Raw genomic sequence first — 15,612 nt, forward strand, 5'->3', positions numbered from 1 at the left:
TTCTCAAGCCTGTTGTTTTGCATTTCTTTTGATGAAGCTACTTTAAACACACTGGAAGATGTCGTTACCCTGCCCCAGTCCTCTGGCGGTGGCTGTCTCCCAGTCACTGGGGCTTTTGAAGGTTTTTTTAAAACAATAAATATTATATCAATATAAGTTTATAACAATCTCTGTATCAAGTTATCTGAGGTTCCAGCTTTCGTTTTACAAAAGTCTCAAGGCCCCTTTTTTGTTGGCTTTTTAAAAATTTATGTACGTCTATGTGTGTGTGTGTGTGTGTGTGAAGTGCTGTCAAGTAACCTTGGATTCATACATATAAAAATGCTTGAAATGCCTTGAATCAAATTGCTTAAAAGGAATGGGCTAATTATAGAGTTCTTGGGAAAATATATAGAAGTCAAGATACATTCACGCCTTTTCAATCGTAGTATTTTCCTCTGAGAAACATTAAAAAACATTTTAAACAACTTCATTGTAGGGAGTGAGGGGAAAATCTTAATGCATGTTTTTACCTGTGCTGTATTATTTCTAGCAGGTCATTTAAGAGTAGGTGCTTTTTTTAACCAATGTGTGTTAGCGACGTAGTAGGGATTTGACTACTTTCCATAGAACTTCTGTAGTTCTCTAGCTGGAAGATCTGAAGTCTAAAACTTTAATTCTTAAATTTCCGTGCATCCTTCCTAGGGGGAAAAAACCCATTGAAATAAGTGTATCTTATTTTCTAGTAAACATGAAGAGGATTGGGCTGTGTGTCCCATTGAAACCAGTTAAACAAGTTGCAATGAAATTAAGACTGCTTTCATTGAGTCATGACTAGTTCTAGTTGGATCAGGGCTCTTTTATGATATTTTTAAATATTTAATTTCCCCTTATCTCCAATTCTAGATTAAAGAGTTGTGCATAAACTTGAAGAACCCATAATCAAGAAAACAATGAATTAATATTCCTTGGGAAGAAGCTTTACAAGAAAACTCGCCCTGAAATCTAAAACTTCAAATTTGGACTATGCTAAACTAGAAATAAAATTTAAAAAATGAATGTTGAAAAGTTGGAGGACATGGGCATGCAGCCTCCTTTAATCATCAGGGATGAAAATGGCAATAAATGTATGTGTAATAATGCTGCATTATCCTCACTGAACGGAAGCACTGTGAGCCAGTACCAAGAAGCAGAACATGAAGATTACATAGAACTTAAGGATACAAATGATCTGATAAATAGATCAGGCCACCCGTGCACTGAAGCAGAAGACCTGCAGAAGGGTGCCAATGACTACATTTGCATGGGGACCATGGATTTAGAGGCTGTCCATATCCCTGCTTCAAAGGAGCAATATTACATGCATGCCTTGAAACAAACATTCACAGAACCAACCAACCCCCTTAAAGACAATCTTTCAATAGAGAGTATTCAGAATCTCGGTACTGAGGAATCTGTGCCTTATTGCCCGGCAGATCTAACGCACTTCGCTACTGTTGAGTTAAGTAAAAATGCTGCAATCCAAGACAAGTTAGATTGTTCCCAGATAGGACAGGAAGGAGCTAGTTCAAGTGAATCTTTCATTACAGTTATAAACCTGGGGGATAAGTGTAACGAAGAGGGATTTGGCCATCAGGTATTTGTATGTTCTGGGGAAATGAATCCAAGGGACAGTTTGACAAAGGTTAAATTAGATGTCCCTGGCAACCCCAGTATGACGAACATGAACCTAGATAGGGGAATGCCACTCACTAATGCTCTTTCAATAATTGGAGGTGATGTCACCAATTATATTGATTTGGTATCACAGAATAGGGAATGGCATGAAAACCAAGGGAAGCAGGATGCCGGATGGGTGAATCCTTGCTATAGGGGCACACCAGAATTGGAACCTTTTAAGTTGTACAAAAGTGAGCCTAAGAAGTATATGCACAGCACGCCTGAGCATGATGAAGATAATAAATGGGCAGCCAAACGTGGAAAGGATGGTTCCATCAATGCCTTATGCCCTCTAGCAATACAGAATTTTGACGAACGTTTGGAGAAAGAGTTTTGTGAAGATGGGGAGACTCTGACCAAAGGACCAAACTTCTCAGAAAACGATCAGGCTTTTCCTGAGGGATGTACTCAAGATTCTGCGACAATACAAAATGGTATACCAAAGCTAGAAAGAGCTGCTCTGTCCGAGCCCAATTCCGAGGCAACATTTGTGGTTTTCAGTCCCATAGCTTGCGAAAATGGCTCTATTACTCCTTTTACAGACTCATCAAAAAATACAACCTGTGCTGTTTTTGCCATGCCGGGTGAAGCTGGTGGTAGTACTTCTAAAGCTGGGAAGAATAACCACATGGTGAAAGAGTGTACCAGGAGGACTTCATTCAGAAGTAATTCTGAACGAGTCACGGTTAAAGCCGTCATCAGAACGCCACTTGCCCCTACCATAACCAAAGCGAGAAAAGCAGAGATAGTGAGCTTTCCAAAGCCGAACTTTAAAAATGTTAAGCCAAAAGTTGTGTCCAGGCCCATACCGCAGTCGAAAGAGAGTGCTGCGTTAAAAGCAGCTCAAAGATCTCCTCAGCTATCTACCGCTCCGTCATCCTCCCCATCTCCTTCCCCGAGGCAAACATTCTATTCAATTTCAGCGCTAAGGAAAAAAATGGACTTGGATAGAGGTACAAAAGCAGAAACACCAATGAATAAGACCTACAAGCAACATTTTAATAAACACCTTCCTAGCCAAGCTGTACATGCTGCAACTCATTCTGAAAACACTTCCCACAAGGTTACAAAAACAACTGTGTTAAAGCAGAATGTGGAACCGGTCGACAAAGAAAGGTGTCCCAATTCGACATTCCTGTATGTTTCCGGGGCTGTTGCTGCATGTACTCTCAGCACAGGTGGGACGCTGGATGACAAAATGGAAATTGTAGAGTCCTGTGTACAGCCTCGTGCTTCAAACGTCTGTCCGATACCTCAAGAGGAGCAGCAGAATAACTGCCTGGGGGTCCCAGCAGAAAAGTCTGCTCAAGATGCAGTGAATGAAGGAGTTGAGCTTGCCCGTCTTCCTTCGGTAAGGTTTTCTTCCCTTTGAAATGTATCTTCAGGTTGTTCCGGAACACTGATTGCATGTCCCTGATTGACGACCCCTAGCTTGTTTAATTGGCGTGTGAGAGCTGCTTAACTATACAGCAAACGTGAGAGTTTGCATAGTGATACAGGGGAAGAAAGAAACTGGACAGGCTTCCAGAACGCTTGGTTGTAAACCTTGGGCATCCTGGCTCAGCACAAGCCACATAAAGTTCTGTGCTTGCCACATCTAGCCCAAACTTCATGCTGGAGGCTAGAAAACTCAGCATGGGGGGCACAGTCTAAGAGCCAGCATGGTTTGGAGCTGTGGACTCTGGTCTGGAGAACAGGGTTTGATTCCCCACTCCTTTACATGAGCGCCGGAGGCTAATCTGGTGAACTGGATTTGTTTCCCCACTCCTACACATGAAGCCAGCTGGGCGAGCTTTGGCTAGTCACGCTCTCTCAGCCTCACCTACCTCACAGGGTGTCTGTTGTGGAGAGGGAGAGGGAAGGTGATTGTAAGCCCGTTTGATTCTTTCTGAAGTCGTAGAGAAAGTCGGCACATAAAAACCAACTATTCTTCTAAGTTGGAGAGTATACCACAAAATCATGCAGGCTTAAGGCTATTTGTTGATGTATTTCCCTTGAGGTTGCTTTTCTCAGGTTGCTTCTTCTCATTGTTTAGCCTTATGGTGGGGAACCGTAATCTATGTATAGCTAAATGCAATTTAAATCTGTAACTAGAGAAACCTGGAGATGCATCCATACAGTAGTTTCTACAGTCATATTACAGTCTTTACAAAAGAATAAATGTGCTGTTATTTCAGAGTGTTACCTGTCCTGAGCCAACAGCCGGGATAGAATGGCCAACTGGTTCAAATGAACTGCCTCTGAATACTAGTGTTAACTCTGTGGACTGTTTCACTCTGGGAGCATCTGATCTAAATTGCACGGGAGGGATCTGGGCCAGAGTCATCTTCCTGTTTCTTGTCAGTCAACTCCCTCAGTGCGGTGTGTGCTAATATTTTAGCTTTTGGTTTAGCTCCACGTTCTTAGATCAGACTTCTTGATAGCCTGAAGCTGGGAATCTTGTTAGGAAGATCCCTAACAAGAGGAGGAGGAAACCATGAATTTGGGTGATGTTGCTTTGTCAGATTATCAAGATGACAGCTACTATGCATAGCAGCTGTAGAAATATCTCCTCAGTACAGCAATTAAGATGTTACACAAGAGCAGCCTTCAGTAAGAGCCCCTAGGAAGTGTTTGAAACAAGTTCTTATCTTTCCATCACTACAGTTGTCGAAATACTGTACCAAAGTTCTTAAGGTGTGGGCTGCAAGTCCCATACACTTGAATATATTAATTATAGCATTACCTTTGGTTTTATGTAAAAAGTTTTTTTGTAAAGAAGTATGTAAGCCATTGCCAGTGGTGACGGCTCCTCTTTCTCTGGTGTCCACCCTGTTGTAGACATCCAGTTCTCCACTCTTCCTGATTGCAGAGAACTTATGGAAGAGGAGTGGCTATCTGTCACTTTATATCACTCTGGCCATGGAGAGGCAATAAGAGGAACCTGTATTCTTCTTGATTCCTTTGAAGCCTAAAGCAAAATGAGGCAAGACCTCACAGTTTCCCTAGGACTAAGAAGAGAGGTGAAGTCCTGCCTTTGTGCTAACCTTCAGAGAAGGAAGAAGAGAAATGGGTCCTTCTTCCCTTACTTCTTCACTGACTAGTATGAAATACCTGACGTACCTCTTTTCCAGTGAGTTCTCTGAAATTCTGGCAACCCTATTGATATGACATTTCCTTGTATTGAAAGACCATGAGATTACCTAGCCAAATATTTAGTTAGAAAACTTACGTGTGTGCCTATCCAGAGACCTGTTCAAGGGGACAATGTTGTATGTTTTGACTGTTAGTACCATTCCAAGGTCTCAGACAAACACCTTTTCCAGCCTTGTTACCTTTTACTCTTTTACCTGGAGATGCCATGGTTGAACCAGGGCTGAATTTAAGTACAAACTGAGCTGTGTTTCCTACTCTTGGAAACTTGGATGATCTAGTATTGTGTGTGAGATCATGGTCCCCTAATTCTTGGAACCCATATAAAAGTGTTCCAGATGAATGAAAGACAGTTCCAAACCTATTTATTTTAATTCTTATTGATTTGTTAAGTAGTGCCCAACTCTGTTACTTTTAAAGCTTCCCTTGAAGTTGCATAAAGTAAATGCTTTTATAGGTTGTGATAAGTTTATGTGTGAGTTATTTCCCCCCCCTTTCTCTCAGGTGTTTCGTTACAAATTAATGCATTAGGAATCTCATGACCACAGCGGTTCTGCATTGTTATAAAATTAGATAGCTGTCAGTAAAGTAAACATTTGTTCAATATATTATGCCATTATTTTGAGATGGCCTTTGAGTCCATGTAGGATCCAATTATTCTTCTGTGGTCTTTGTCCAATGTATTCATAATACCCTGCATTGACATGATACACTCCACATCACAGGAATGCAAATAATATATATTGCTTATATGCTTGCTCAGTATATCCTTGTATCCTTTTTTTTAACACGGTGAAGGGTTCCTCACCTAAAGCAGAGCCAACACAACTGCAAAGTTTACTCAAGGACACCCCAGTCACACTCAGAAGTGCACCTGATTCCAGGAGGACATACTGCTCTAAGAGAGGAAGTGAAAGTAAAAATGTTCTTGCAACCAAAGTATCTTCTCCTCAAAGAGCCGCTCTACCTTTGAATTCAGGTGAGAAACATTTTTGTTAATTGGTTTTGCATACAAGGGATTGCAAAATAATAGGGCTTGGAAAGTTGTGCGCGCACTTAAAAGTTTGCTGCAGGTCAATGCTGATTGAGACATTTCTGCATTTAGCTCGGATGTGTCTACACAGTGTACTGTGTTTCGTTTGGCACTAGTTATGCCAACAACTCATGGTAAAGAATGTGGAATTCTGGCTCATTGTCTAAAGCAAATATTTTGCAGCATTGTTGGGTGTACTGAATTGCTTATCTCATTGTTTTCTATCTTGCAATCCAGTGTTATTTCATTATTTGTATTTATAAAATAAGCCACTTTACATTAATACGTCTAATTCTTAGCATGGTCCATCTGTCAATACTTAGATCCAGAGACTGGAGCCATGAACAGACAAGACAGATCTTTCTACAAACCTGAGAAAAGCTCCAGGTGTGCAGAAAAATCTGAACTCTGTAAAAAAAATACGCTGGGGTGTTAGAACCCTCCAAAATAATAGAAGTAGCACCTGTCCTTTAAGAAATGAATACCCTCGGAGATCTCAGTGGCCATTGTGGCGGTTGCTAGGCAGCCACAACAAGATTGCAACCCTTCAAACCTTGGTTTTTGTCAGTAAAGGGCAGGGCCCTTTCCAGGGCTGTTTTGGCGTATGCCCAGTAGCAACTATGGGGCAGCTAGCCACTGTGAAATTTGCACAACTCACCTAGGTGCTTGGCTGCAGTGGTAGCCTCCATGCAACTTGTATAGCTTGGCTGGGCCCAGTAGTCACCACATGTCTCTCTAGAGCCATTTACTAGTGCACAACTTTGGGAACGGCCAGGCTTTTGCCAGGAAGCGGCAGCCAAGGAGGATGGAAGAAGGGGAAGCTGAGAGCCAGTGGGTGTAGTAGTGTCAGACTAAGGTATGGAAAAACCAAGTTCATATCCCCACTCTGCCATAGAAGCTTGCTGAGTGACCTTTGGCCTGTCTCTCTCTTTCTCGGCCTAATCTACCTCACAGGGCTGTTGTGAGAATAAAATGGTGGAGAGGACAATAATGTGAAGGCATTTTGGGTTCCCTTTGGGCAGAAAGGCAGGGTATAAATATAGTTGCAGGCAGGGGGGCAGAAAAAAGTAAAGGTGGTTGGAGAGTGGGAAGGACTGAAGGAAGCAGGAAAAGGGGAGATGATATAGGGGATGCCGGGAGGTGAAGGGTTACCTTCTTGCTGTTTTTTTTAAACTTTGTTTAAAGTTTAAAAGTTGCCTGCCTTGACTCTGGCTGAGAAAGGTGGACTTCTAAGCTCAGAATGTGTTGATGGAACTTGGTGACCCTGTTCCCTCAATGTGTCTGAAAATGGTTCTGGTCAATGCTGGTGGATTATTCATCGACTATATTCCAGAAGATCTCGTTCTCTTTCATTCAGGGGCAGGGAATTGGATAAAGAGGGAAGGGAGCTGGATGAATGTTATTGTGGCAAGTGTGGAAGTACGTGATGAGGAAATGGCTGCCTTTATTTCATCAATCAACCTTTATTGGCACATACCCAGAAACATAACATTAGCAGTGCACAAAATTATCTGTGCATTCATTTTCAGTTTAAATTCAGTTGAAGCTTTGGTCCTAGCTTTGACAACTTCCATCAGAAATTCCTCCACCTTTAAAGTGACTTCAGGAATAGAATCATTCAATAAAAACCTGCATCCAGAGGATTCTTGGCTAGATTTCATTTTATCAATCAAGGGTAGAATTATTTTCTTACGGGGGCCATCATGCAGATGACAATTTATGATTATATGCTGTAGCGTGTCGTGTTGACTCAAGCCACATACACGTAATCTTTTCTTGAAGGGAATATTTCCTTTATTTAATCAGACTGATTTGAAAGCCAAAATGATAAACTTAATTTAGAAAAAAAACCTCTTTGGCTTTACCTGGTCATCTCTGAAATCTATAAAATAATCCCAGTAATCACATTTCTCTGCTTCTTACTGTAGAGAACATGAATACTCCCATTTAGTAGCTATTGCTCAATAGGTGAGGTAGTGGAAATAACAGTGACTTGGTGAAGGGTCACCCAATAAGCTTTCTGGGTTGAGTGAGCATTTTAGTCTGGCTTTCCCATGTCTAAGGCAGTCTAGCCATGTTGCTCCTACCTGGAGCTGGTGGCTGCAATAAACATTGCCAGCCATTAAGTTGGTCTGGGCGTGAAGAGTTAATTTTGAAAACATGCCATAATTTTAAAAGCCTGGTGATGACTGCTAGCCAGAAAAACCTGCTTTAAGTTTGTCAGTCTTTCCCACCCTCTTTACAGTGAGAGAGAACAAAAAATAATAATAACTTTCCTGTGTTATGTATACACATGCATATTTGGAGGGAGGTGACAGGAAAGATTTATGTATTCTTTAAGCTCTGTGTGTGAGAGAACAGCTAATTTTTCCACACATATAAAATTACTTTAAAATGGGATACAGCATGGTCAAAACAATCTTTGTACTTTTAAAGTCCACTTTCGGGTAACTGAACTTGGGAAAACAAAATTCTCCCTTAATACTATTGTTAGAGCAGTTCTCATTTTGCATGAGATCCCCTTGGATGGCAGCTAGAATTGGCTTGAACTTCTATAGCCTTCTGGCTCTTATCCTGAAAAGTACTTGTGCCTCTGCTGGATATGGGAATGCAAACTGATCCTACCTGATGTTATAAAAGTCTCATGTACTCGTACCATCTAGCTAGATCCCACATAATGCTGTCAGGTCCTTCTGTGGTAAATGACAACAGGAGGGGTTTTCCCCTGTACCTTCTTGAGGAGTTTATGGTCTTCTAAGATGTCACTGAAGTATCGGTGGTAAGACAGGAGCAATCTGATTAAACGCACCGCTCATTTACCACATATGGAGAGTGTATCGATCATACTCAGTGGCTGTTCTATATCTTTGGGGCTTCCTCCTTTCTGGCGACTTTCCAAAAAGATGATCTTTAAAACCATGATGGTTCAGACACTGACTAAGGATAAAGGTGGGTGAGCTCTTAGTCTTAAAGCTAGCTAACGTAAGCGGAGGTACACTGTCTCTTGTTTTAATATTGATGGTAGCCCAAGCGATTGCAGCTTCTCTGCATGGTATTGAACATGAATGCGTAGAAACGCAGCTGTGGCTTGGTAGACAAAGGAGATTTAAGAGCAAACCAAAAAATATTAACCAAGGATTTTATTCCATACTTTCAGGTAGAAGGGTGTGTGTGTGTAAATATTTGAGCATGTTAGGTCATAGGTCAGGGCACCGTACTTGGTTACAGAGTATTTGCAAATTACCTAGGTAATTGTTAGAGTATCTGAAATAAATAAACAAAATAAATTTGAGAGCTTGTACATTGTTTAGGCAGGAAGTTGCCAAGAAATAGGATGCATAGTGCTATCTCATCCAAATCCTCACTTGGAGTTGGGGAAAATCCTTCCCTAGTGAGTAGGGATGGCAACACAGTCCCTCTTGACTAAATTGTGTCCAGATACTTTTGAAGTTATATAAATGGCTTACACCCCACTGAGACAGTTTTTGGGGGGTCATTAGTGTAATTAGTGTATTATAATATAGAGATCAACCTCGGGATCTGGATGAATGTATCCCTTAAAGAGCCAGCGTGGTGCAGTGGTTAAGAGTGGCGGACTCTAATCTGGAGAACCGGGTTTTATTCCACACTCCTCCGTGTGAAGGCTGCTGAGTGATTTTGGGCCAGTCACAGTTCTTGCCAAACTCTCTCCGCCCCACCTACCCCACAAGGTGTCTGTTGTGGGGAGGGGCAGGGAGGGTGATTTTTGCAGCTTTGAGGTTGGTAAAATGAGTACCCAGCTTGCTGGGGGTAAAGGGAAGACGACTGGGGAAGGCACTGGCAAACCACCCCATAAACAAAAGTCTGCCTAGGAATGACCCTGTGCTTGCACAAGGGACCTTTACCTTACCTATCACTTGAGAGCTACTTCTCAGCCTGACTCAGTCATAGCTTGGCTGTGTTTAGTACAATTCAGCAAAGCAAGCTGGATGAAATTCTCTTCCCTTGTCCCCAAACAACCTGTCCCACTGAGTATTTAAAAGACAGCTGGTTTAATACTAGGAGGGGGAGGAAGAGGGCCAGAGACAGGTGTGTTTAGGCTCTACTTTGTGCTAAACACTGAGTCTCAGTAGGGTGGTAGCAGGCGCTGCGTAGTAGTAAATGGTTACTGAAGAAAGCAGGTGTACTTTCTACCCTTGTAGTGTGTTGTGTGGTAATATGCTGTGGCTGATGTATGTGTCGTTTTGTTGCTATATGAGGAGCGTTTTGCCACGCAATAATTTACCAAGTTGTTAATGCTCACCTTGGGTGTGAAGATGTAACAGACTACAAGCTGTATTCAAGATGGCATGAAAATTATTGCACATAGAGTGATCTTCCTGCCATTGCACTCAGCGCTATTCTCAGGGGAGAGATGTGAGGTAGAAATTTTTCCAGTGTTCCATTTCCTCATGGGAAAAGGAAAGTTTGTTCACTTACAGAGAAATTTCCTTCTTTAAATTTGTACAACCATTGTTCCAATAAAAATTATTTCTGTACGGTTTTATTTTTATTTATTGCTGCTTTTGTAACAAAATTAACACGGGCAAATCCTTAACATTTGCACTGCCATCCAATGCAGGAGTTCACCTTTCTTAAACACATTGACTTCAGTGGACTTAGAAGGGTATAATTCTGCTTAGGATGTCACTGTTGGTTTGCTAAATATGAGTCAAAATAAGCGTGCTTTATTTTGGCCACTGGGTTTTTTTCTGATTCAATTTTTTCCCAGAATATCCAGGGCACTCCTCACAGCAACCTTTATGATTTTTAAAATTTTTAATGTTATAGCGCAAACAGAGAAGAATTAAACCCAGTGTGGATAGTTTTGGATAACAACTGTGATGATGCTAAACAGTTTGCTTCAAGAAAATTGAGGTCTAAACTACACAGGACGTGCAGCTGCACGGACCGTTTATTCCTCCCTTGCTGCTTGTTTTTATTTCAAGCAATAAACAACTTTAGCAGTGTACAGGCTTGGGTGGAAGAGTGGGGCGGATGCCTCTTTTTCCTGGTCAGAACTGTCCCCTCCAGCTGTTTTTCTGTTCATCGAAGGAAGAGAAACTACAGGAAGATTCTGAGCAAAAACGTGGGAGTGGTTTAAGCATCCCCCCAGTCCCTTGCTATCTGCAGGGTTGCCAACCTCCAGGTAGTGTTGAAATGAATAACAGCAAAAAATTGCCCAGCTTTTTTTTAAATAACCAAAAGTGTAATAACTTATAAGATAGTGTACATCACCAACCAATACATATAAACAATCCTATAACATCATATATATGTCTAAATCAATCCAACTAATAAAGTCCACATTGGAATATTATTATCAGCCACTCAACTTCCTTTTTGCAAAGTATCGTGTTTTCCAAGCCTCAGGTAAGCTGAAAAAGGAAATTCTTCATACGGTGCATTCCTGGAGTAGTGTCAGATAGGCTCTCTGCCGGCCCCAGATAAGAAACAAGATGGTTCCCCCCACGGACAAAATGGAGTTTTTTGTGCACTCCATTCCTCCCCGTTTGCACCCGGTCTCCTGCCCAAGATCTGCACCTCAATGGAGACCTGCCCGAGTAATCGCTGATCTGATACCGGGTCCCGCAAGACAATGCCAGGAGCCTGGGAAGATCAGCCAGTTAACGCACGCGTTTATTTCCTGTATGCGTTGTCTTAAGTCTTTACCGGTAGTTAACTTCTGTATTGTCTCTTTGTTTCTAAAATCTAATCAACCCCATTGTATTTACCCTATATATGTACCGATATTTCCCCATGCCTGTATTCTAGCCTTAAGTTTCTATGATCTGCTGAACTCGCTGACTTTCTGAAATAAAACTTTTAACTCGCTGCACCATCTGGAGAGAAGTCTTTATTACCAGGAACGCAACATGTTGCTGAGACCTGACAAGTAGTATTCTGACAGATGCACAATTCTTCATGGACAGACCACAGGTCTCACAAACCAGCCAAGTCAGTGCTGCAAAGCTACAGGGGTCTGGGTATTGCCCTGTTTCAACCCGTGTTGTCTTCAGGAATCAACCGTGGCAGCTACTATATCTGCTCCTGCATTGATCGGAACGCTCACGACCTTGGAAGAATGGAAGGCTGAGTCAACCTTGAGCCGGCTACCTGAAACTGACTTCCGTCGGGATCGAACTCAGGTCGTGAGCAGAGCTTGGACTGCAGTACTGCAGCTTACCACTCTGGGCCACGGGGCTCTTAAAGAGCAATTTAGAAACCCCTAAAGTCCTGACAAGAGCTAATATTAAGACGTAGCAGTGTAAACCTCTGAAAATCCCATTCTTGATTATGTGTACAAAAAATGGCTGGCCTGAGAGATGAAATGAATAGCGTGAGTTCATTGTGTCTCAGAAACTGGATGAAGCCCAAATAGTAATTAAAGAAGCCTGTAATACAGACTTCTTGTTCATAACTAACTTTGCAGTGGATGTAGTAAGAGTAGTTTTCAAATTCGAGATAAAACTGGTCCTGCAAAATGTGTGGGAACACAGGGGGAGAGCGAGGCGACCTCTGACGGTTGGAAATGGCATGCATAATCAATACAAAGACCCAAAGTCGTTGTCGGGGTGATGGCGAGTGAAACAGCCATGCATAAAAGAACTATCTGTCTTGAATGGTTAGTTGTTTATAATACATAATATTATAAACGCAGACATATCAAAGTACCTTAGCGTGTGCGTGCTACTGGACTCAAATGTAGAATATATTGGTGAATAAGTCCTTTTTTATAGTCCATTGACACTCATGGGGTTGGACTAGATGACCCTAGTGGTTCCTTCCAACTCTATGATTCATAGTTTCTGTGCTGCTCTAATTTAGTAGCTTTCTCATAAGATAAACAGGGACAACCTTTTGTTTCTGAACACAAGCAAAATGTTTTTCATAAAACCTTAAATCAAATCTTCTAGGGTATTTCTACTTTCCTAAGTTTAAAATGTTTGAAAGCATTTAATAGCCTTAGATCAGTGATGGCGAACCTTTTAGAGACCGAGTGCCCAAACTGCAAACCAAAACCCACTTATTTATCGCAAAGTGCCAACAGCTGGGCGGCGGGCAGTCCAGGGAAGGGGGGGGCTTTGAAGATGGGTGGCCTCCGTGGGGGTGGGGGGAGTCCCCATTGGGAAGCTTCCCCCGTCACGGAGGCCAGGTCTAGACTTGGCCTCCATGGGTCTCAGTCGGGAGGCCAGGTCTACTGTCATGCAAACCAATGGGTAGACCTGGCCTCGGGATGGAGATGGGTTTCCCCCACACGGAGGCCAGGTCTACCCATTGGTTTGCATGGCAGTAGACCTGGCCTCCTGACTGAGACCCCCTCCCCCAAGGAGACCAGGTCTACCCACTGATTTCTATGCGCATAGAAACCAATGAGTAGACCTGGCCTGCATGGGGGGGAGGAGAAGAAAACGGCAGCCTGACTGTGCCTGGGAGAGGGGGGCGGCGGCGGGGAAAGCGAGCCTGGCCCTCTCCGGGGCCAGGATTACACGGGAGAGGGGGGCGGGGGGGAAAGCGAGCCTGGGCCAGGATCACATGGGAGAGGGGGCGGTGGTGGGGAAAGCGAACCTGGCCCTCTCCGAGGCCAGGATTGCACGGGAGAGGGGGGGGCGGTGGGGAAAGTGAGCCTGGCCCTCTCCTGGGCCAGGATCACATGGGAGAGGGGGCGGTGGTGGGGAAAGCGAACCTGGCCTTCTCAGAGGCCAGGATCGCACAGGAGAAAGTGAGGGAAAGTGAGCGGCGGCAGGGAAAGTGAGCCTGACCCTCTCCAGGGCCAGTATCGCTCGGGAGGGGGGGCAGTGGGGGGGCAGGCAGCATGGCGCGGTTCAAAGCCCCCGCCGCCCAGCTGGGCAGTCCCTTGGGGTTTGAACTGTGCCGCGCTGCCTGCAAGCAGCGCAGCACGGTTCAAAGCCCCCGCCGCCCAGCTGGGCTGCGGGCGCGTGCCTGCAGAGAGAGCTCCGCATGCCGGACTTGGCATGCTTGCTGTAGGTTCGCCAACACAGTCTTAGATGATAAGAAGCTCATCAATCTTGCCTTATTCCTTAAGGGCTGATATGAATCGGTTGTTTAGGTAAGGAGTATTGACAGTGCCATCCTAAGCAGAGTCCATTGGGCTTAAAAGGTAAAGGTCCCCTGTGCAAGCACCGGGTCATTCCTGACCCATGGGGTGATGTCACATCCCGACATTTACTAGGCAGACTTTGTTTACGGGGTGGTTTGCCAGTGCCTTCCCCAGTCATCTTCCCTTTACCCCCAGCAAGCTGGGTCCTCATTTGACCTCGGAAGGATGGAAGGCTGAGTCAACCTTGAGCTGGCTACCTGAAATCAACTTCTGTTGGGATCGAACTCAGGTCGTGAGCAGATCTTGCACTGCAGCTTACCACTCTGCGCCATGGGCTCCTTTGGGCTTAGAAGGGCGATAACTCTGCTTACCATATCACTAGCACCAACCTAAAATTTCAAAGAGATGGCTAGCACAAAATATTTTAACAGCATGAGCTTTTAGAATTGCTGACTTTTTAGGTAGGGTTACCAGCACCGGGTTGGGAAATATCTGGAGATTTTGGGGGGTGGAGCCTGAGGAGGGTGGGATTTAGGGAGGGGAGGGATTGCAGCAGGGTATAATACCACGGAGTCTACCTTACAAAGGGACCATTTTCTCTAGGGGAACTAATCTTTGTTGCCTGGAGATCAGTTGTAATTGCAGTAGATCTCCAGTCACCACCTGAAGGTTGGCAACCCTATTTATAGGTAAAACTTGAGCAGTGTAAGGTTTCGCTGCTCGAATAATAGTTTAAACCAAAAGGTATGAGCTGCTCATGCAAGTCCTCTATGGTTTGTTTCGAAGCGAGGTTGGGGGGGGGGGCTTGTTGGGATACCACTCTTTGATTTAGTGTCTTAATAGGCTAAATGTCTACCATTTTGGAAATGTACATTTGAAGTTGCTTATGTGCTCAGTTCTTCAGAAGGATTTCCTTGTTAGTGGGTCATTAACTTGCAAGAACTTGTTGGGACTGCTGTGAACCATTAAAGTCTAATGATTAAGAACAGGGATGGTTTCCCACCATTATAAAACTCATGTAGTTTTTCAGGTTCCAGGCTAGTAGTTTTGAATTACGTTTTATGGCCTTTGTATAAATTTTTTTGAAAACCACTTCTCTTCAGCCTTGTGGACAAGGAATTTGAAGGAAGCATTTAAGCCAGTTTACTGGAGTTAAGTAGTTCTTTTTCTCTGTGACGTGGGAATCCATTTGAGTTACGCTTAGGGTTGCCAACCTCCAGTTGGTGGTTGGAGATCTCCTGCTATTACAACTGATCTCCAGCCGATAGAGATCAGTTCAGCTGGAGAAAATGGCTGCTTTGGCAATTGGACTCTAGGGCATTGAAGTCCCTCCCCGCTCCAAACCCTCCCCTCTTCAAGCTCTGCCCCCAAAATATCCAGGTATTTCCCAACCTGGAGCTGGCAACCCTAGTTACGCTCCCTGTCAGCTAACCTGGGCTCCATTTCTTCCCTCTGGCTTGCCCTCCTCAAATATTGGGCTGCAACATGAGCAAACTTGTGTTCAGAGCAGCTGGTGGACGCTTCCATGCAGCTTGATCAGGATCCTTTCTGGACAGCAGCTGATGGTGTAGCTGCCACTATGGGACAAGTGCTTAACTTTACTTGTTTTCCTCGGCATCTTGGAGCTTTGCCAGAAGAAATGCTGGGGACCCTGCCATCTCAGTAGTTT

At 43.7% G+C, this 15,612-nt stretch overlaps 1 protein-coding gene across 1 annotated transcript in view; it reads left to right on the forward strand.

Moving 5' to 3' along the window:
* The first annotated feature begins 1,033 nt into the window (after positions 1-1,033).
* Positions 1,034-15,612, forward strand: part of MTUS1 (microtubule associated scaffold protein 1) — a 101,928-nt gene continuing 87,349 nt past the window's right edge. The window contains exons 1-2 of the mRNA XM_056855610.1: positions 1,034-3,049; positions 5,629-5,809. Coding sequence (XP_056711588.1) covers positions 1,034-3,049; positions 5,629-5,809 — 2,197 coding nt within the window. The remainder of the gene's footprint in view (positions 3,050-5,628; positions 5,810-15,612) is intronic.

Source organism: Euleptes europaea, chromosome 9 (genome assembly GCF_029931775.1).
Source record: "Euleptes europaea isolate rEulEur1 chromosome 9, rEulEur1.hap1, whole genome shotgun sequence".
Lineage (NCBI taxonomy): Eukaryota > Metazoa > Chordata > Lepidosauria > Squamata > Sphaerodactylidae > Euleptes > Euleptes europaea.